At 41.5% G+C, this 22524-nt stretch overlaps 3 protein-coding genes across 6 annotated transcripts in view; 1 reads left to right on the top strand and 2 right to left on the bottom strand.

The window, feature by feature from the left end:
* Positions 1–6380: 6380 nt before the first annotated feature.
* On the bottom strand, positions 6381–10024 carry mettl1 (methyltransferase 1, tRNA methylguanosine). Of its 2 annotated transcripts, XR_008356176.1 has the most exons (7): positions 9856–10024; positions 9323–9465; positions 8342–8526; positions 8034–8147; positions 7353–7454; positions 6818–7070; positions 6381–6708 (listed from the first exon to the last, which is right to left on the bottom strand). XR_008356176.1 is itself a non-coding variant. In XM_053484237.1 (6 exons), exons 1-6 carry the CDS (start codon positions 9933–9935, stop codon positions 6954–6956), a joined length of 741 nt encoding a protein of 246 aa, XP_053340212.1. In that variant the 5' UTR covers positions 9936–10024; the 3' UTR covers positions 6381–6953. The 2 variants fall into 2 exon arrangements, 1 of the variants encoding a protein (XP_053340212.1); XM_053484237.1 differs by having other exon boundaries at positions 6381–7070.
* A 1769-nt stretch (positions 10025–11793) lies between these two features.
* cdk4 (cyclin-dependent kinase 4) lies at positions 11794–18892 on the top strand. Of its 2 annotated transcripts, none has more exons than XM_053484549.1 (8): positions 11794–12100; positions 15774–16004; positions 16115–16250; positions 16340–16507; positions 16635–16744; positions 16825–16875; positions 17144–17279; positions 17998–18892. In XM_053484549.1, exons 2-8 carry the CDS (start codon positions 15787–15789, stop codon positions 18085–18087), a joined length of 909 nt encoding a protein of 302 aa, XP_053340524.1. In that variant the 5' UTR covers positions 11794–12100; positions 15774–15786; the 3' UTR covers positions 18088–18892. The 2 variants fall into 2 exon arrangements, with proteins under 2 accessions (XP_053340524.1, XP_053340525.1); XM_053484550.1 differs by lacking the exon at positions 11794–12100 and adding an exon at positions 15499–15679.
* A 962-nt stretch (positions 18893–19854) lies between these two features.
* The window catches only part of LOC128511552 (tetraspanin-31-B-like), a 4318-nt gene continuing 1648 nt past the window's right edge, over positions 19855–22524 (bottom strand). The window contains exons 2-6 of one of the 2 annotated variants that reach the window (XM_053484463.1): positions 22333–22500; positions 21516–21596; positions 21280–21420; positions 20293–20403; positions 19855–20102 (exon numbers count right to left, since the gene is read on the bottom strand). In XM_053484463.1, coding sequence (XP_053340438.1) covers positions 20028–20102; positions 20293–20403; positions 21280–21420; positions 21516–21596; positions 22333–22500 — 576 coding nt within the window. In that variant the 3' untranslated portion in view covers positions 19855–20027. Of the gene's footprint in view, positions 20103–20292; positions 20404–21279; positions 21421–21515; positions 21597–22332; positions 22506–22524 lie in introns of both variants that reach the window. The other variant, XM_053484464.1, reaches the window with a different exon arrangement.

Genomic DNA, 22524 nt, shown 5'->3' with positions numbered 1-22524 from the left:
TACTGAATTAACCCCTGTGCTGCTGAATTTTCCCCTGTGCTGCTGAATTAACCCCTGAATTTACTGAATTAACCCCTGAATTTACTGAATTAACCCCTGTGCTGCTGAATTTTCCCCTGTGCTGCTGAATTAACCCCTGAATTTACTAAATTAACCCCTGAATTTACTGAATTAACCCCTGAATTTACTGAATTTACCCCGTGCTGCTGAATTAACCCCTGTACTGCTGAATTAACCCCGTGCTGCTGAATTAACCCCTGAATTTACTGAATTTACCCCGTGCTGCTGAATTAACCCCGTGCTGCTGAATTAACCCCGTGCTGCTGAATTTTCCCCTGTGCTGCTAAAATTTCCCCTGTGCTGCTGAATTAACCCCTGAATTTGCTGAATTAACCCTTTGCTGCTAAATTAACCCCTGAATTTGCTGAATTAACCCCGTGCTGCTGAAGTTACCCCTGTGCTGCTGAATTTACCCCTGTGCTGCTGAATTTTCCCCTGTGCTGCTGAATTAACCCCTGAATTTACTGAATTAACCCCTGAATTTACTGAATTAACCCCTGTGCTGCTGAATTTTCCCCTGTGCTGCTGAATTAACCCCTGAATTTACTGAATTAACCCCTGAATTTACTGAATTTACCCCGTGCTGCTGAATTAACTCCTGTACTGCTGAATTAACCCCGTGCTGCTGAATTTTCCCCTGTGCTGCTAAAATTTCCCCTGTGCTGCTGAATTAACCCCTGAATTTGCTGAATTAACCCTGTGCTGCTGAATTAACCCTGTGCTGCTGAATTTACCCCGTGCTGCTGAATTAACCCCTGTACTGCTGAATTTACCCCGTGCTGCTGAATTACCCCTGTGCTGCTAAAGTTACACCTGCCACCCTGAATTAACACCGGCAGTGCTTAATGAAATCTCTTATCTGTTTACTGTGTAAACACCTAATGCTGCAGTGTTTCCTAATGCAACTGACTGAATAAGAAGAATATTTAAATATCACTATAACACATATGGATAAACACATACAGAATAGTAGTAACGTAGCATTGTAGCAAGTGTTAATTTTAACCCGGCACACACATACACACACACAGGTGATGTCTGACCAGGGTCTTTGGATTTTGCATATGAATATGTAAATCGATATGTATGCACTGTATGTATGTATGTATGTATGTATGTATGAATGGATGGATGGATGTGTGTGAATGCAGACTCCATTGTGTGTCTTTCACACACACACACACACACACACACACACACACACACACACACACACACACACACAGATAATCTCTGACCAGGGCCTTTGGATTTTGCATATGAATCTATTAATCAATATGTGTGTATATGGATGTGTGCAGACTCCATTGTGTGTAGCAGGTTACACACACACATACACACACACACACACACACACACACACACACACACACACACACACACTAAACTAGCAGACATAATGATCTGCACACAGGTTACACACATACAATGCAGTGTGTGAGGTTACTGATGCTCAAGATAAACCTGGAGCTCGGCCAACATTGTGTGTGTGTTCAGTGTGGAAATCCAATCAGTACGGGGAACTCGGCCTGGATAAGTGTGTGTGTGTCCCAGCCTGACTTCGACCTCCTTTAGATTTCACAGAAGACCAGAAAGCAGAATGTGATGGAGAGATGTGGCAAGACGTTTCAGCACGTATGCTCCTGCTCTCATTCATATATTTATATAACACCACATTATCACACTATTTTATTGCCTTACCTCATTGATATATTTATGTATTTATAACATATTTATATCTAAATATGACCACAATACACCATAACTCTATGTTATTATCTTACCTGATTAATATATTTAAATAACACTATATTACATCAATACTATATAATCACCTTTATTTACTTATTTAAATATTTCGACATTATCATATAAACTTTACTAATATTATCAAATACAATAAATATTATCAATACATTAACAACTTAAAATATTATCATATAATTATCACACTACATTCCTAATGCACCATCATGTGAATTTACACACTTTACCATAACATAAAATTACTCAATACATCAAGAATGCTTTTAAGTAATTTAAGCAAAATATGGATTTAAAAAAAATTGAATACTTCACAAAACACAGACGACACACCATGTACAAAGCAGAGAAACACTATATGGTCAAAAGTTTGTGCACCCTGACCATCACACACGTCATTGTTGAATGCCCCATTCCAGATGTGCAGTTCTAATGCGCTTCACTCTTCTGTAAAGGCTGTACACTACATGTTGGAGCCTGTGCATGTGTGGGGATTTGTGTTCATCCACACACTCTTCAGGAACGAATGTCGAGTTCCAGTTCATCCGAAAGCTGATGGATCGGTGGGGTTGAATTCAGTCAGGGCTCGGTGCAGGACACTCGAGTTCTTCCATTCCGAAACACTTTTATTACACACACACACACACACACACACACACATATATATATATATATATATATATATATATATATATATATATATATATATTTATATATACAGTGGTGTGAAAAACTATTTGCCCCCTTCCTGATTTCTTATTCTTTTGCATGTTTGTCACACTTAAATGTTTCTGCTCATTAAAAACCGTTAACTATTAGTCAAAGATAACATAATTGAACACAAAATGCAGTTTTTAAATGAAGATTATGTTATTAAGGGAGAAAAAAAACTCCAAATCTACATGGCCCTGTGTGAAAAAGTAATTGCCCCCCCCCTTGTTAAAAAATAACTTAACTGTGGTTTATCACAGTTAAAAGTTCAATTTCTGTAGTCACCCCCAGGCCTGATTACTGCCACACCTGTTTCAATCAAGAAATCACTTAAATAGGAGCTACCTGACACAGAGAAGTAGACCAAAAGCACCTCAAAAGCTAGACATTATGCCAAGATCTAAAGAAATTCAGAAAAAAATGAGAACAAAAGTAATTGAGATCTATCAGTCTGGTAAAGGTTATAAAGCCATTTCTAAAGCTTTGGGACTCCAGCGAACCACAGTGAGAGCCATTATCCACAAATGGCAAAAACATGGAACAGTGGTGAACCTTCCCAGGATTGGCCGGCCGACCAAAATTACCCCAAGAGCGCAGAGACAACTCATCCGAGAGGCCACAAAAGACCCCAGGACAACATCTAAAGAACTGCAGGCCTCACTTGCCTCAATTAAGGTCAGTGTTCACGACTCCACCAAAAGAAAGAGACTGGGCAAAAACGGCCTGCATGGCAGATTTCCAAGGCGCAAACCACTTTTAAGCAAAAAGAACATCAAGGCTCGTCTCAATTTTGCTAAAAAACATCTCAATGATTGCCAAGACTTTTGGGAAAATATCTTGTGGACCGACGAGACAAAAGTTGAACTTTTTGGAAGGTGCGTGTCCCGTTACATCTGGCGTAAAAGTAACACAGCATTTCAGAAAAAGAACATCATACCAACAGTAAAATATGGTGGTGGTAGTGTGATGGTCTGGGGTTGTTTTGCTGCTTCAGGACCTGGAAGGCTTGCTGTGATAGATGGAACCATGAATTCTACTGTCTACCAAAAAATCCTGAAGGAGAATGTCCGGCCATCTGTTCGTCAACTCAAGCTGAAGCGATCTTGGGTGCTGCAGCAGGACAATGACCCAAAACACACCAGCAAATCCCCCTCTGAATGGCTGAAGAAAAACAAAATGAAGACTTTGGAGTGGCCTAGTCAAAGTCCTGACCTGAATCCTATTGAGATGTTGTGGCATGACCTTAAAAAGGCGGTTCATGCTAGAAAACTCTCAAATAAAGCTGAATTACAACAATTCTGCAAAGATGAGTGGGCCAAAATTCCTCCAGAGCGCTGTAAAAGACTCGTTGCAAGTTATCGCTAAAGCTTGATTGCAGTTATTGCTGCTAAGGGTGGCCCAATCAGTTATTAGGTTCAGGGGGCAATTACTTTTTCACACAGGGCCATGTAAGTTTGGATTTTTTTTCTCCCTAAATAATAAAAACCATCATTTAAAAACTGCATTTTGTGTTTACTTGTGTTATCTTTGACTAATAGTTAAATGTGTTTGATGATCAGAAACATTTAAGTGTGACAAACATGCAAAAGAATAAGAAATCAGGAAGGGGGCAAATAGTTTTTCACACCACTGTATATATATAAAATGTTGCTGTTAAACAGTTGAACACTATTTTTAAAACTGCTTTAAACAACTTCAGTACTCAGGAAAGGAACTGGGTGAAAGGTCATCACTTGAGGCAAAGAGGTCAAAGGTCAAATCCAAAAATAAAATTTAGGTCAACTACTGGTCCCCCACATGCATATACAAGTTTAATGTAAATTAAGTAAAACGTATGCATGAAAAAACATTAATGCCAAGGCATGTTAATAATAATCATGGGTAATCAATTAGCACTGTTCAGTAATGATGGTGTTTTAAATCTTTCTGTAATGTGTGTGTACGTGTGTGCACAAGTTCGTAATGTTGTTTATAGCTCGCGGTCAGATCTCTGATGGTTTTGAGTCTCAGAAATGCGTCTGTGGAAATCCTGTAAGTGGGGATTTGCAGGCTGTAATAATGCCATCTCCACCTCACCATGTGTGTAGAGAGAGTGAGAGAGAGAGCAACATGGCCGCCTCCGCTAAAGTGTGTGTTCTGAGTAACCTTAAAACAGTGGTCTTCAACCTGTTTTACACCACAGACCAGTTTTATGTAAGACAGTTTTCTGAAGACGTGTCATTGTATGCTAATAATACGACAGAATAAAATCCATAATTAATACAACATATAACGCAGAATAAGTGTGAGCCCTGAGTGTATTTCTTTCCAGTCTGCTACGGAATTTTGTTTTCGTTGCAGAAAGCGAGGTTGTTGGAAATAAAAGCAGGGTTTTTACAGCTTTGTGGCAATCCCAGGATATTCCACTTTGATTTTCTGTAGGATTGAAGATCCTCAAATTTAAGGCCACATCTATTATATAGAGTGAGCATGTGAATCACCTGTTGCGATAAACCCGTGATCGTGGCATTTTCTTTTAAATACAGCTTTCTGTTGGCAGTCTCAGCATCTCTTCTGCTGTCTTACCATTGAGTATTTTCACTTTTTCAAAGAAGCTCTCCAGAGACGTTGTTTTTACTCATTTTAATTAGAGTTAGCTTGTAATGTTAGCTTAATATTATCGGGCACCAAAACTGATACAGAAAGAAATGTGGGTAAAAGGTACAGACAACAGAACATGAAAGATGATCTGCCGATTTTTCAAAATAAAATACTCTACAGACTCTGATATGCAATAAAATAAAAATAATATTATACAGTATAAGTTGTATTTAACACCAAAGTCAATGTTTTTCGTGGTTTTACTGGATGGAGGCTGGAAATTACAAATACAGCTTTATCATCATCCTCGGGTTACTCGTCAGCGTCACTCTGATAATAATGAGTCATACATATTTCTTTACAGTTTAAAAATTCATTTCCATAATGCTTTTAATTCTGTAAAGCTGATTTTCAACAGTGACCACTGTTAAAAGCGCTATATACATAAACCTGAATTGAACTGAACTTAGAACACAGCAGTATAACACCCATGTGATAATTTTCATGTAAACTTGCTAGTCACTAACTAGGGCCTGTTTACTCGCTCGCTAGCTAGCTTAAAACAGATTCCATCATAATCTAACAGGTCCAGGAGAAATATCCAGAGATTTCAGTTCATTCTGGTTTTAATAAAGATATTTCTGGTAAATCAGTTTGAGAGAGAAAGAGAATGTTACTGTTAGCTGAAGTCAGGGATTCATGCCAAAGCCTACACCATGCTATTCAGAAATCTTTCTCTCTCTGACACACACAGATAAAGAGAAGCTTGTTAATGATTTATGTTTCTCTGAAGCAACTGTAGAGGAATACAGTGATTCATATCTGTATAAATTAATCTGAGAAATCTGTCTGATTTAGTTTTCACTAACTGGCTCAGAGCCAAAAACACTATATGTGCACACACCGAAGTGTGTTAACGTTCAAGAACAAAGGCTGTCTTCATGGTGTATATGTCTGTTCCGTTAAGCGGAAGGAACTGATGCGGATTAATTAATTCTTCACCTTGTGATGAACTGTTCGCAAGCTGCTAGCTGTGTAAGCATCAGGAACAGCAACATTAGCTGATTAACCAGGAGTGTATTCCTGCTTATCGACTTATGAGTGTCTAATGCAGGCGTCTCATCAGCTTTCTGTGGGCAGATCAGTGATACTGCTGTGTACACACACTCACGTCCTAATAGCACTGATTAGAATTATGAGGATATAAAAAACACAAAAAATCCTCAGGACATGGCAGATTTTAGGAAGAAGTGCTCGTGTTTAGATTTAAGGTCACATTGTTTAATCTTTATTAAAACGATTTTCACAGAACAGAAAGACAGACTTCAGGAAAAATCATTGTGTGTGTGTGAGAATGATTAAAGGTCAGAGGAACAGTCACAGACACACAGTGGTTTATCTCTGCGAATGAGATTAGTTTAGTGCTAACTCTGGGGAAAAAAAATTTTGGCAAGTGACTGAGAGGAGAAATCTCTTTCTGACTGAACGGGGATGAGTCCTGAGGAGCTCTCTTAGGTTCTGAGCTCTAAAGCACCATCCATGTGAGACTCTGCAGAAGTCCATTTAAAGCGGTTCTCAGAACAAAACCCATCTCTGATAAATGTTTAAGAAAACAGAAACATGAGAAATGATTCATTTTATAACTCAGAAACTCAACATTAAAAATCAGAAATACAATTTAATTATTTAATACATTATTTACCAAAAACTCTGGCGAGTGTAAAATGAGTTAGAGCTTATTTTGCTTCTCATTTCAAATGGCACGTTTTTGTATTAGGTCCTGGAATGCTGGGGCTCTGGTGGTCGCGTCATCACACTGGGGTTTTGAAGAAAGAGTTTCAGCTCGGGTCCTCGATTCTGCGAAAAACAGCAAGAAAGTTCTTTCCTCCATTCCGCTGCACCTTCTTCCCTTCTTCTGTACATGTTCCTAAACGGCCCACAATGATGTCATCCATCTGCAAGGAAAAAAAAGGTTAAAGGTCATGTTAAAGTGCTAGCAAAAGTAGAGAAACTGTCTGCCTAACTATTTGCCTGCCCTCATGCCCCTCTGTCCACCCCTCACACTTTCAGTCCATATCTACTGCCCCTCTGTCTACCTCTGCATCTCTGTCCTATCACTTACTTGTACATATTCATCTGTCGGTTTGCATGTCTGTCAGTCAGTCAGTGTCTATCAGTCTACCTGTCTTTCTCTGTTTATGAATAATTGTTTGTGTGTGTGTGTGTGAAAACAGTACCAGTTTCTCCTCAGACACTTGGCTGAATAGCGGATGCTCTGAGAAGTGTTTCACCATCCAGACATGCACTTCCTCCACATCTGTCATGGTGTAAACTAAACCCTGTCAAACACACACACACGTTTAACAACGCATAGCAATGCTCTCTTCCCCTCATAGAAAAAAATGTAAAAGTGATGGTGTGTGTGCGCGTGTGTGTAAGAGAGAGAGAGAGAGAAAGAGAGCGATAGCAGTCCACATTAAATACAGATGTTATTTCCAGAAGGAGAGGATGAGATGTGGGAAAATAAAGTGAGTCAGCTGACATAGGGTGAATCAGTTGAAGGAATGAATCAGTTGCCCGATTGAATCAGATGATTCAGTGTGTAAGTGAGAGACAGAAATAGCTGAGAGAGTAAACAGCAGGTGGAGTCCTCCGTGTCATTGACTTTTACTCTAATTTACTGAATAAGCAGAACACACGATTCACAGAAGCATACATGAGAAGCTGAACGTTCAGAACCTCAGCGTTCCTCAGAAGCCTTCAGAGGCTCAGCTGAAGCTCAGAGAGGGCCAAAGAGATTCTGAGGAACACCGGCTGATCATTCTTACATGACCCAGTCTTATAAAATAAAACCAGAATTCTTACTGTGGGTTTGACTTTTAGTTCCCCCTAGGGGGCGTGAGCGCGTGTGCCCTTACCCCGACTCGCAGTGTGTATGCGTACTCCGCTAATAAAGTTGGACTGATAATCCTCCATTTGTGCTTAGTTTTTTTGAAATGGGGATCTGGAAACAGGAAGAACATCTTGCTAAGCTGCACACACACAAACACACACCATTATTAGAAAAAAGAAAAAAAAAAAAACCACATTTACTTGAGTGTTTGCATAGTATGTGTAACAGTTTATAAATGCACTACACAAGTCAGTGTGTAAAGAAAATGTCCAAGCTGTGCCTATGGGCTGTGTGATATGATGATGATAAGATGGTCTCCTGTCGCTGACTCACTTGTCCTTTAGTAAAGAAGTTGGGGAGGTATTTCATGGCGTTACTGCGCACACAGGCAATGTTCTGGTATTTTCCTGGTTCAGAGGCGCGGAGAGATCGGATCCGATCCTGAACGTAATCTGAGACTTTAACCCGAATCTCCAAACCCAGAATGAGCTGATCAGGGAATAACGATGATAACTCCACTAAAACGGAAACAAAACAAAAACATGAATAAATACAGCAATGTTCTGCATCGGAAAAGAAATACTAACGTTTTAAGGCATTAAAACACAGTAAGAAGAATAAAAAATACAAACACTGAGAAAAGGAGTGAATCATAAGGTGAGAAGATATTACTCTGGAACTAAAATACGTGATATTTGGCGACCCCCTGTGGGTGATTTAATTTACAACCAACATTTTAAACAAAAAAACTTTTAGTTATTAAAGTTTTACAGTTGAACATATTAAATTCACGTACATCCCAGACTGCTCTGCTAGAAGCCATAATCAGCACATGACTGAGGTTTCATGCATTCATGAGAATTAAACATAATAAATGTGTATTTGGTAATAAAATTAAGTAAAAGACGAACTGTTGCGCGACTGTAGTTGGAGTGAATGTAAATCAAAATTTCTTTAGTATTTAAAAGGGTTAAAATCTTTAATCCTAATTTCTCTCTGTTTTAAATCCAAGTCCTTGTTTTTGTCACCACTCACTCACTAGCGCAATGTATGTTCTGTACACTTTACAGAGAACGCAAAACAGACCAGGAGCATCTAAGGAACATATAAAAACAGAAGAAAATGTAATGAAGGATGAACTGAGTGGAGAGGAACTGAAGCAAAGAGTCAGCAGAGTTTTACGTCTTATCTGACGGTCTTCTTTACCAGTGTGTATCTGTGTTATGACGTTTCTCTGGACTGAAAGATATTCCACTTCCTGTGTTTGTGTACAGTATGTGTGCGTGCATGTGTCTGCCTGTGTGCGTTATCTACCCAGCAGTCCCCCGTATCCACACCCGATATCAGCAAACTCCACCTGAGCACTCTGTCGTCCCTCTGTCTCCATCTGCTCATCATCTGAACTGAAATACTCAGGATAAAGCTGGGACCAATTCATCTGCTCTGGGCACAAAGGACTGAAAAACACATTTACAGTGAGACAGACAAAGAGACAGAGAGAGAGAGAGAACAGATAAATAAAGTTTATTATACAAGTATGAAGTATTTGTTCAACACTGGTTTAAAAAAAAAAAAACAGATCTGAGGTGGATAGATGAGCTTTAATTCTAACTTAACACTGTAACTTTAAGACCTAATTTAGACTTTTTTTAAGTTGCTCAGACCTCCATGCACATCAACACACCTCATATCTGGTATGTATCTAAACTTTTATACCTTTAGATTTGATTATAAACTAAACAATAATCTAACAGTTACAGTTATCTATGTGCAGCACGCGCACTGTGTTTCCTCTGTAACAGAAAGTAATCAACACTGAGGCAGAGCTGTGGTAATAAAACACTCACTACTCGAATGTGTGATCGGCCATGGGGTTAGAGTGAGCTCTCTGTCGGTAAAACTTCTTCTGGGGCATACATACACTCATTTTGAAGCTAAACAAAAGAGTTTAAACGCAGTTTAAGTCAAACGAGATAAGCTGAGCTAGCAGCTGCGCCGGCACGCGCTCCTGCAAGAAAAAAAAGGCGTCGCGGAAGAATGACGTCACGCCGCGAGAGCCGTCTCTGTTCGGCTTTAATCATAAAAACGTCATATTCCTACATAAAAATCCACATAAACAACACATAGAAGTTAATTTTTTTTTTTTTTAAATATGTGTCCTTCACAAATCATTGGATAAATAAAATAAAAGAAAAAACAATAAATTAAGTGTTCTCATCTTTTAATCAACTCAAACTTAGACTTTAGAGCTGTTTTCTAGGCTTTGATTTCTCATCTCATCTCCTGACTGCATGAAAGAAAAAAATAAAACCATTTGAATATGTGAAAAGGTTACAGTCAATAATATAAAGAGGCCATGATTATTCCTGTCATTAATCTCTCCCTCTCACTACACTGTGCACATTCAAATGAATGCCAAACCAGGCAAGTGTACAGAGAACACACACACAAACTGACATGTACAGAACAAGCATGGAGTTTACCTGTCCTCCCCGTGCTTGGTGGGTTTCCTCCGGGTATTCTGGTTTTCTCCCGCAGTAAAAAAGAGACATTGATTAGGCTGATTGGCAGCCTGAAAGTAAGTATGTGTGTGTGTGTGTGTGTGTGTGTGTGCGCCGCCTAATGCTCTAAGTCTTCTGTGATAGGTTCAGGCTTCCTGCAATCCTGTACAGGATAAAGCACTATAGAAGATCGATAATAGAAAGAACAATCACCAGAACAATTATAATACTTTTTTGACCAAAAAAAAGCACCTCAGTATAATTTAATAATTTAATTAGGCTTAATAAAGTATCTATCTATCTATCTATCTATCTATCTATCTATCTATCTATCTCTGCCGTATATATAAAATAAATACCTTATTAGATTTTTGGATTTATAGATTAATAGATTTATTTGATACTAGATGTGCCTGCGTCTTCATTCGCATGGAATTTAACTGCACACTCATGCAGTTTAAAAAAATGTACAATTCCAACTTTACAGTTTTATTATATGTATACGTATCCTTTTACCCAGTTATACAACTTAATAGAAAACGTGTAAGCAAATTACAGATCTTTATATTTTTAAACACTATTGAATTGAATAAAGTCTGTTTATTAATATATTATATATAATATTATATATTAATAATAACATAAATGTTATTATTAATATATTAATACTTTATTGATATAAATAATTGCATATTACCTAAAACTTTAACCTCAGATATGAAATTTGGTTATTACCAACACATGCATTAGATATGTGGTGTGCGTATACATATGTTATTTATTTATTTTGAAAGAAACAAAATGATTATTTAATAAACTATTAGTAAATTGAAATGCTCAAAGCTACAGTTATAAATAGCTGGCACGGTGGCGTTATAATTAGCACTGTCACCTCGCAATCCAAACACATACAGATTAGGCTCATTGGCTTTCCCACATTTTGTGTCATGACATGAATTGGGGCGATAATCAAACAAAAAATTTTGGTAGATGTTATATATATATATATATATATATATATATATATATATATATATATATATATATATTAAACTGCACTAAGATAAATAAATCCATGTGCATTTAATACGGAATGTGACATTGATTAAATTTATTTAAATGACATGATGGAACTGTAACGCATTTTAATTAAGAATCCTGACGGAAGTAAAAAATAATAATTAATTGGCTCTGTAGGAAACTTGTCAGCGTGTGGGGGCGTGGTCTGCGTCTGACGCGTTGAACGAGGCATGGGTTAGGCGCACATGGTCACGCCCACTTGCGTGACGTATGGCAGCACAGGAAGCATCTAATTTTCACAATGTGAGTCAGTTAGCGAGTCGATAGAAGTTTTAGCATCGAGTGAGGAGGAGAGAGTTACTGCATGTGTGTGTGTGTGTATATAAATATATAAATATATGTGCGTGTGTGAGAAAGAGAGAAAGATAAGAGTTTATAAACGAAAGGAAAAGTAAAGGAAGAGTTTAACACTCGCACACACAAACACAGAGAGGAAGGCCAGATGTGCAGCGCGTGTGTGCTGCTGAGTTCTCGCGAGTTCTGGCGTGAATAAACTCCCGGAGGAAACTCGGTAAGTGGAACACAACCAGCGCTTCTCGTTAAACTCTAACCCGCGGTGCGAGTCGGGCGGGAACGACGTGTTACTGAGGTCTCCCACCGGGTTCAGGGGGGACTGTCCAGATGGCAGACATGCAGCGGGCACGCGCGCGCGAGAGTGAGTGAGTGTGTGTGTGTGTGTGTGTATGTGGAAGAGAGAGAAAGTGTGTGTGTGTATGTATGTGTGTTTGAGAGAATGTTTTCAAGTGAGAGAGAGTGAGTGTGTGTGAGAGTGAGTGAGTGTGTGTGAGAGTGAGTAAGTGTGTGAGAGTGAGTGAGTGTGTGAGAGTGAGTGAGTGTGTGTATGTGTGAGGGTGAGTGTATGTGTGAGGGTGAGTGTATGTGTGAGGGTGAGTGTATGTGTGAGGGTGAGTGTATGTGCGCGAGAGTGAGTGTGTGTGCGCGAGAGTGAGTGTGTGTGCGCGAGAGTGAGTGTGTGTGCGCGTGAGTGAGTGAGTGTGCGCGTGAGTGAGTGAGTGTGCGCGTGAGTGAGTGAGTGTGCGCGTGAGTGAGTGAGTGTGCGCGTGAGTGAGTGAGTGTGCGCGTGAGTGAGTGAGTGTGCGCGTGAGTGAGTGAGTGTGCGCGTGAGTGAGTGAGTGTGCGCGTGAGTGAGTGAGTGTGCGCGTGAGTGAGTGTGCGCGTGAGTGAGTGTGCGCGTGAGTGTGTGCGCGCGTGAGTGTGTGCGAGGGTGAGTGAGTGTGCGCGAGGGTGAGTGAGTGTGTGCGCGAGGGTGAGTGAGTGTGTGCGCGAGAGTGAGTGAGTGTGTGCGCGAGAGTGAGTGAGTGTGTGCGCGAGAGTGAGTGTGTGTGCGCGAGAGTGAGTGTGTGTGCGCGAGAGTGAGTGTGTGTGCGCGAGAGTGAGTGAGTGTGCGCGAGAGTGAGTGAGTGTGCGCGAGAGTGAGTGAGTGTGCGCGAGAGTGAGTGAGTGTGCGCGAGAGTGAGTGAGTGTGCGCGTGAGTGAGTGTGTGTGCGCGTGAGTGAGTGTGCGCGTGAGTGAGTGTGCGCGTGAGTGAGTGTGCGCGTGAGTGAGTGTGCGCGTGAGTGAGTGTGCGCGAGAGTGAGTGAGTGTGCGCGAGAGTGAGTGAGTGTGCGCGAGAGTGAGTGAGTGTGTGCGCGAGAGTGAGTGAGTGTGTGCGCGAGAGTGAGTGAGTGTGTGCGCGAGAGTGAGTGAGTGTGTGCGCGTGAGTGAGTGAGTGTGTGCGCGTGAGTGAGTGAGTGTGTGCGCGTGAGTGAGTGAGTGTGTGCGCGAGAGTGAGTGAGTGTGTGCGCGAGAGTGAGTGAGTGTGTGCGCGAGAGTGAGTGAGTGTGCGCGCGAGAGGAGAGTGAGTGTGCGTGCGAGTGAGTGAGTGTGCGTGCGAGTGAGTGAGTGTGCGTGCGAGTGAGTGAGTGTGCGTGCGAGTGAGTGAGTGTGCGAGTGAGTGAGTGTGAGTGTATGTGCGAGTGAGTGAGTGTATGTGCGAGTGAGTGAGTGTATGTGTGAGAGTGAGTGTGGGCGAGAGTGAGTGAGTGTGGGCGAGAGTGAGTGTATGTGTGGGCGAGAGTGAGTGTATGTGTGAGAGTGAGTGAGTGTATGTGTGAGAGTGAGTGAGTGTATGTGTGAGAGTGAGTGTGTGTGTGCGAGAGTGAGTGTGTGTGTGCGAGAGTGAGTGTGTGTGTGCGAGAGTGAGTGTGTGTGTGCGAGAGTGAGTGTGTGTGTGCGAGAGTGAGTGTGTGTGTGCGAGAGTGAGTGTTTGCTGTTTGTGTGCGAGAGTGAGTGAGTGAGTGTGTGCGAGAGTGAGTGAGTGTGTGTGCGAGAGTGAGTGAGTGAGTGTGTGTGCGAGAGTGAGTGAGTGAGTGAGTGTGTGTGCGAGAGTGAGTGAGTGAGTGTGTGTGCGAGAGTGAGTGAGTGAGTGTGCGAGACTGTGAGTGTATGTGCGAGACTGTGAGTGTGTGTGCGAGACTCTGTGTGTGTGTGTAAGAGAGAGAAAGTGTGTATGTATGTGTGTTTGAGTGTTTTCAAGTGAGAGTGTGTGTATGCGCGAGAGTAAGTGAGAGAGTGCGTGCGAGAGTGAGTGAGAGTGCGTGCGAGAGTGAGTGAGAGTGCGTGCGAGAGTGAGTGAGAGTGCGTGCGAGAGTGAGTGAGAGTGCGTGCGAGAGTGAGTGCGCGCGAGAGTGAGTGTGTGTGTGTGTGTGTGTGTGTGGAAGAAAGAGAAAGTGTGTATGTATGTGTGTTTGAGTGTTTTCAAGTGAGAGAGAGTGTGTGTGTATGCGCGAGAGTGTGTGTGTATGCGCGAGAGTGAGTGTGTGCGAGACTGTGAGTGTGTGTGCGAGACTGTGAGTGTGTGTGCGAGACTGTGAGTGTGTGTGCGAGACTGTGAGTGTGGATAAGAGACTGTGAGTGTGGATAAGAGACTGTGTGTGTGGAAGAGAGAGAAAGTGTGTATGTATGTGTGTTTGAGTGTTTTCAAGTGAGAGAGAGTGTGTGTGCGCGAGAGTGAGTGTGTATGTGTGTGCGCGAGAGTGAGTGTGTATGTGTGTGCGCGAGAGTGAGTGTGTATGTGTGTGCGTGAGAGTGAGTGTGTATGTGTGTGCGTGAGAGTGAGTGTGTATGTGTGTGCGTGAGAGTGAGTGTGTATGTGTGCGCGTGAGTGTGTGCGCGTGAGTGTGTGCGCGAGAGTGAGTGCGCGAGAGTGAGTGCGCGAGAGTGAGTGCGCGAGAGTGAGTGCGTGTGCGCGAGAGTGAGTGTGTGAGTGCGTGTGCGCGAGAGTGAGTGTGTGTGTGTGTGTGCGCGAGAGTGAGTGTGTGTGTGCGCGAGAGTGAGTGAGTGTGTGTGCGAGAGTGCATCACTGACGCGAGTGTGTTTGTGTGTGAGAGAAAGTGTGAATACGTGTGATGGGGTATGTTTCTATGTGAAAGAGAGAGTGTGTGTGGGAGTGAGGAAGTGAGTTCTTCCGACTCAGTGCTTGACTCAGTTAGCAGGGCAGTATCAGGTCCGGGTGATTCCCCATAAGGCTTTATATAACATCAACAGAGAGTTTCAGGGTCAGAAATGTCAACAGACACAGGGGAGTTTACACAACTTTAGGCTTAAACACAGCTGATTAAAAATGAATACATGGAATGTCTTAAACAGTAATGTGTTTGGGTGAGTGTGTGCGTGCAGCTTTTTCTGGTTTTACTACAGACAGGAGAAACACAAAGTTCAGGAATTTGTCTGGGAATTCTCTCTCTCTCTCTCTGTTAGTCTTAAGAATGCTGGGTTGTTGTTGTCGTCTCTACAGATTCCTCTACCTTGGTACGAAAGACCCCCACAAAAACAGCAACAGTAACCACTCTCAGCACCTGTGTGTGTGTGCGAGTGTAAGAGAGACTTAGTGTGGGACAGCACAAATACATTACTGTTAATTATTTAAATATTTAAGTTATTAACATTAATGATAAAAAAAATTAATCACACATGGTAATATAAATGAGTTAATGCAGTTTACTGTAGATTAGACATGTATGAAATATGAGGGGCAAAGATGGAGATGAAGAGACACAGACGGACTGCTTTCTGAAGTTGTTAAACTGAAGTGAGTCTGAGATTTGTGCATGTGCTCCGTCTTCTACAGGAAGATTGTGTGTGTGTGTTTAACAGTGGCTCCTCATTCTGCTATGTTGTGATAGTGTGTAGCTGGCCATGGCGCAGAACGGTGTTGTGCAGTATGAGCCAGTGGCGGAGATCGGCGGTGGAGCCTATGGGACGGTGTATAAAGCGCGGGATAAAGAGAGTGGGAAATTCGTGGCCCTGAAGAGTGTCCGAGTGCAGACGGACCATGAGGGGCTCCCTCTGTCCACTGTGAGGGAGGTGGCCCTACTCCGGCGCCTTGAACAGTTCGATCATCCCAACATCGTCAAGTACACACTCATTCACACACGCACAAACACACGCATATAAACTGTACACAAACACACAAGATCGACTAAAGGTATGTGTGTGTGCGTGCACGTATGCATGTGTGTTCTAGGCTGATGGATGTATGTGCGAGTTTGAGGACTGAGCAGGAGACGAAGGTGACGCTGGTGTTCGAGCACGTGGATCAGGATCTGAAGACGTACCTGGAGAAAGCTCCAGCCCCTGGCCTGCCTCTTCACCATATCCGGGTAAGAGTGATGTCATTACTGTGAGGTAATTATTACTTTTTAGTTTCTTTTAAGCACGTTAATGAGTGTGTGTGTGTGTGTGTGCGTAGGATCTGATGCATCAGTTGCTGTGTGGTTTGTCGTTCCTCCACTCTCACCTTGTTCTCCATCGGGACCTGAAGCCTGAGAACATCTTGGTGACGAGTCGCGGGCAGATCAAGCTCGCTGACTTCGGACTGGCTCGAATATACAGCTGTACTATGGCTCTGACACCTGTGGTAAACACACATGCATACACACACCTCTGTTTTGTATTTAATAAAATTAGTCTCACCATAGTTATTACTTAAAATGACTTCCCTACATTTTCTTCATTTATTTCATAACTTTGTGTGTGTGTGTAAGGTGGTGACACTGTGGTACCGTTCCCCTGAGGTTCTGCTTGGTTCTAGTTATGCCACACCTGTGGATCTGTGGAGCACTGGCTGCATCTTCGCTGAGATGTTCATGCGCAAGTGTGTCTGAGTCTTACGTTCTGCTTACGTCTCATACATCACACCTCACCCCTCAGACTCATGTGTTTCTTGTCTTTCAGGCCGCTGTTCTGTGGAGAATCAGAAGTGGACCAGCTGACCAAGATCTTTTCGTATGTTTGAGTAATTTAATTTTGTACACAGACAAATGTTGTGTGTCCAGAAAACCAAAACACAATGACAAAGAAGACAAAATACATGAAAGATCCTTTATTTTCAGTTGTGAGCATATACACACGCACACACACAGGGATGGTGTCATGTGCCAAGCTATTGGTTATTTCCTTGTTTCCTTATGCGTGAGCGTGCATGCATGTACAGATGTATGATGAACACACACTGATCGCTGTCTCCACCTCCTTGTTCCTGTTGGTCCTGCAGTGTAATTGGTCTGCCCAGCCAGGAGGAGTGGCCTAATGATGTCACATTATCACGAGAAAACTTCAGTCCTCAGCATCCTCAACCAATCACAGACCAGATTCCTGAGTTAACCAATGAGGCAGCAGATCTGCTCATGGTGCGTGGGCATAATCTCCCTCTCTCTCTCACACTACACACACACACGCACACACACAAACGCATTAAAATCACTATAATCTCACACACACTTGCTATAATTACACCCACTTTCTTATTCGCTATCACACAAACATTCTAATCATGCTATAATCACACACATATTATGATCACACTGTAATCTCATACTCGCTATAATCACACAATATAATCACACACTTCCTCTCGCTATCACTCACATTATAATCACAAACTATAATCACACACACATTTTATAGTCACACGTACATGTATATCATACTCACTATCACACACTTACACACAGCCATTACGACTGTTATCTCATATACACACATTGCAATAACACTAATCACACTAATCACACACACACACACACACACACATTATAATGTCATTGTTTTATCACACACTCACGCACACAGACTGCTATAATCACACGCACACATTATAATCACAATATATTACACTACATTATTATATCACACTCGCACATCACACACACACAATCACATTATAATATCACACACACACACATTAGAATCACAGTATAATATCACACATTATACACTAATATCACACACAGTTAGTCTCTGTAAGGCGACTGTGGAACCTCGACCTGTGGAGAACCTGAACCAGTCTGAGAACTTTCTGTCCACACCGTATGTATATAATTTTAATGCTTTTCCCCTCTTCCACAGAAACTCTTGACCTTTGACCCCCTGAGACGGATCTCGGCACTAACGGCCCTGGAGCACAGCTTCTTCTCTGATCCATCGGATGTCTGTTAAAGGCAACACCTCTGGCTGCGTTACAGACATGACGGGGACCAAAACCTGACTTTTATCTTTTTTTAATGTTTGTCACGTTACAGCATGGCTTTTAATTTTATTTTCTTACTGTAGTAAACCCTTCGCGGTGGTGCTTGCGGTTCTGACCGAGTCCGGATATGGGATATGGGTGGTGGGGTGGTGAATGCAGTTCATCGCTTCATCAGTGGAGCTGTCAGTTAGACAGCACTGGCATTTATTTCAAACAAGCCACTGACACTTCAGCTGTACGCTAAACACTGCCAGAGTTAACGACCGCAACGGCCTGATCGCGCCCATCACTGTGCCGTTAGCCACGTTAACAATATTAGCCACATTAGTGTCGTAACTCCAGTCAGAAACTTCCCATCTCCTGACCTAGCTCACTGAATAGGTTCAGGCAGAAAGGGAGATTTTATCTTTAACTTTAAGTTGAACTGTTTGTTTTGTTTGTTTTTTGTTTTTTTTAAAGAAAGTCATTAATTGAATCATTTCACACACAAACACATCAGATCCAGGAATAAAGGAATAATTCCAGACCCTTGTGTTACGTTCGGCGTGTTAGTCACATCCTGCACACACATCTAACTGTTATTTTTTTAACAGTTAATCAGCAGATAATAAACAAGAGTTTTTTTCCACTTTATAATGAAATCTAAAGCCATATGCAGAAAATAATGTCATTCATCTTTTGTTTATTAATTTTTCTGGGATTTTGCTTTTTTAATGTACAATGCTAATAAATAAAGTGCAGTTCTGCTTCCTCTCGCAGGACGATCAAACCCAACGCTTTGTGTTGCTCAGAAATCAATAATATGTTTAGAGCAGGGGTCGGCAATCTGCGGCTCCAGAGCTCTTTTATCGCTCTGCTGTGGCTCTTGTCGCTTTGGAAAATAAATAATGAGTATTTAATTAAAATTTATTTTATTTTAGTTTGTTAGTTTTTTTAAATGTAATTCTAAATTTGAAAATTTTGGTGATCTTGTAACATTAAAAAAAAAAAAATTGCCGCTTAAAATATGCATCACAACCAAAATTAAGAAACAGTAAAAGTAAGTGTAAAGATGTGTGAGTGTAGAGCCTCTGTACGCAGACACACTCGCACAAGCGTGGTTATCCGCTCAGTAATTAACCCTTACCTAAATGCTTTCATGTTCTCAACGTTTATCCCCAGTTAGTTTAGTTTGTTTTTCTTTGAATGTTGGACTCATGAGCAGTTACGGCTAATGTTCTCATTAAACTCCGATTCTCTTTTACACTTCAGGCGTGTGTTCACTGCTGCTTATTCACACCTAGTCCTGCAGTCATCTCCTGATCTCAGTTAATACACCCAATATCAGGTGATAACAGGTCAGTCACAATCCCAGATTAGGCCCAGATTAGTCTTAGTTTAGTCCCGGGTCAGTTCCAGGTCTGTGTTTCACCGCTTGCCCGAGCTGCAAGCTAGCCGTAACGTGCCTCCTCAACCTGGAGTTTACTTTAGGCTGTTCATCTGTATAGCGAGTATGTTATTATAATAAAAGCGCAAAAATACAAATTTATATAGAATACAAAAAATATAATGCAATAACTGCAATCAATTTTTACTGCTTAATAGAAATATTGTAAGTCATGATGATAAAATGACTGAGAGTGACAAGTCATGTGAAACAATTAGCATATTTATAAAGTTACACATTTAATTAAAACACTAATCACACACACACACACACACACAGGAGAAATCTGCAGTGCAGTACAGCTCCACCGTTCATCTGTAAAGCAGCTCAGATGGTTTTATTTATTTCATTTCGTGCTGCATGTTTACATTTTGTCTTGTTTCGGATTTGAAGCAGAAAATCAGGAAATTAAATCAGAATCAAATTTAACTCCAGATATGAGCTCAGTGAAATAGTGGAATTAAAGTCTGAGAGGTCAGGAGGTTATGACGAGCTTCTGGAACTGATCTGAGGGTTCCTCTGGTTTCTGTACTGAACAGCCAGCCACACGGTTATGAACTGCAACACACACACACACACACACACACACACACACACACACACACACACACACACACACACACAAAGTAAGCATGATGCTGCTGTTTGTATTGTTTAGTGTATAATATTATAATTATATAATTTCACTAAGCCATGTATAAACGAGGTGTATAAGGTTCTGGCACACAAGTGATGATAAGTGAGGAACCTGTGAGAAACTGCAGAACAATCCAACTCCACCCAGAAAGCCCAGTGTCTCGGCAGCGTGCTGCAGCATCAGATCTCCACATGTGAAGCAGTGAGATGTTCCTCTGCACGACTTCCTCACACGCACGCACACACACACACACACACACACACACACACACACAGAGTGACAGTAGATCATTAATCATTTCTGTAAAGTTTAAATGTAATAAATAATGAAAAACTTTATTCATTAATCAGCATTAATCAATGGTTTAGGCTGGTGGTGGTGGTGGTGGTGTAATAGTGCGGGGGAGATTTGGCACATTTTGGGCCTTTTTAGTACCAATTAAGCCTGGTTTAAATGCCACTGCCTACCTGAGTATTATTGTTGGCCATGTCACAAAACTAAAAGAATCTCAAACAGGACATTTTGAGACACGAACAACGAGGTCATATACTCAAACGGCCTCCACAGTCACCAGATCTAAAGCAAATAGAGCATCTTTGGGATGTGGTGGAACGGGAGATTCGTGACATGGATGTGGACCTGAATAATCTGCAGCGACTGCGAGATACTCTCATGTCAATATGGACCAAAATCTCAAAAGAAAGTTTTAATTAAATTCAATTCAACTATATTTGTATAGCGCTTTTAACAATGGTCATTACTAGCAAGGTCTGCCTAATGAAGTGGCCGCTGAGTGTGTATGTAAAGATTCTAGTGTATTTAAGGCTCATTACTAGATGTAACTATTTTATTTTATGGATGACAATTTGTATATATTTCACGTCCGAATTGGCGTCATCATGACATCACAAAGCTGGTCCGCTTGATGTTAGGACATTACTATTCAGATTTTTACAGTTAGTACTATTTAACACTGTGCTGAGTTTATTCAGGGGTTTGTTACGCAGCCTAATGATGCGGTGATATTAAAACAATCTGTGTGTGTGTGTGTGTGTGTGTGTGTGTGTGTGTGTGGTGTGGAGTCACTTGTCCACGTACAGCAATGCACATATTCACATCTGTCCTGAACCTGTGCTGCTTTTCTGCGCTGTTGATCAGACCACAGCAGTCCAGCTGTTGCTCGAGAGACCGGCGGGTTTCATTACTCATCATCTTCCAGGACATGCTGAGTAACATCTCCTGTGCGCGCACACACACACACACACACACACAGAAGTTAGAGGCTGGAGTGATGAAACACATCCCAGCCAATCAGATTGCTCGGATTAGTTTACCTGTTTCTCTCTTCCTAAAGCGAGGCAGGAACATGAGACAATGAACTGGAGAATACACACTAACATCATTGCCAGTATGTACTGACAAACACACACACAAAAGGGAAAAGATTAAGGACTTTAACTTCATGTTCATGGTTCTGACCCCTGTGGCTTTCCATATCTAGTGCTTGGTGCCTTATATGGTCATAGCTTCCTGCCTTTTTATTTATGCTTTTCTATCACAGTTAAACAAACAAAAAAGTTCATAAACAAGAGATCAATTAAAAACCTATTATACCTTTATATGTTTTCTAATAACCTATTATAAGTTGTATTATTATGTATTTATTTAAAAAGCACATAGGCGGGATATATGATGACACGGTGGCTTAGTGGTTAACACTGTCGCCTTGCACCTCCAGGTCCGAGGTTCGATTCCCGCGTTGGGTCTGTGCGCAGTTTGCATGTTATCCCAGTGCTAAAGTGTATTTATTCATGTCATTTCTTACACTATTACCAATAGTATGTGCACTCTGACAATCACTTTCCATTTCAGATTCCTTCCCCTGTGTTTGCTGTTATAATTTGCTCTACGTAACACAACCATGTCTTCACTAAGCTGGCTTTGTGGATCTCACAGGAGTGGCATCATGCTGGACCAGGGTTTAAGTTTGTTCCAGCCTATGGAGTTGTTCTGTCCAGTGTGAGAACCAGGAGTGCACATACTTATGGCTGTGTAGTGTATTTCACTGTCTATGGATGTTGTGATGATAATAAACACTATAAAGCTGTTTAATGTTCAGTTGTGATTTTTTTCTTTTCCTCTGAAGGATACAGTGAACAGGACGACCTGGTTTTGTTTCAGAGCTGCAATGAGCCCCAACATGGAGATGAAGATGAGGAAGACTCCCACCACCATCACCACACTGATGATGCTTAGACTCCACAGGATACCAAAACTTCTCCCGTAACCAGCTGCTGCCAGGAGGGACATGCCCACCACCTGACCTCCAGGAACACACACACG

The sequence above is a fragment of the Clarias gariepinus genome, chromosome 23, assembly GCF_024256425.1.
Source record: "Clarias gariepinus isolate MV-2021 ecotype Netherlands chromosome 23, CGAR_prim_01v2, whole genome shotgun sequence".
Taxonomy (NCBI): domain Eukaryota; kingdom Metazoa; phylum Chordata; class Actinopteri; order Siluriformes; family Clariidae; genus Clarias; species Clarias gariepinus.
The sequence above is the reverse complement of the archived record's forward strand: the minus strand, read 5'-3'. Positions and strand labels throughout refer to the sequence as shown.

Coding starts and splice junctions, on each gene's coding strand:
- cdk4 (XM_053484549.1), top strand. CDS start 15,787: ATGGCGCAGAACGGTGTTGTGCAGTATGAGCCAGTGGCGGAGATCGGC. Junction 16,005..16,114: donor GATCATCCCAACATCGTCAA/GTACACACTCAT, acceptor TGTGTGTTCTAG/GCTGATGGATGTATGTGCGA. Junction 16,876..17,143: donor CAGCTGACCAAGATCTTTTC/GTATGTTTGAGT, acceptor TTGGTCCTGCAG/TGTAATTGGTCTGCCCAGCC.
- mettl1 (XM_053484237.1), bottom strand. CDS start 9,935: ATGAGTGTATGTATGCCCCAGAAGAAGTTTTACCGACAGAGAGCTCAC. Junction 8,148..8,341: donor ACTTCTTTACTAAAGGACAA/GTGAGTCAGCGA, acceptor GTGTGTGTGCAG/CTTAGCAAGATGTTCTTCCT. Junction 7,071..7,352: donor AAGTGTCTGAGGAGAAACTG/GTACTGTTTTCA, acceptor TTTTCCTTGCAG/ATGGATGACATCATTGTGGG.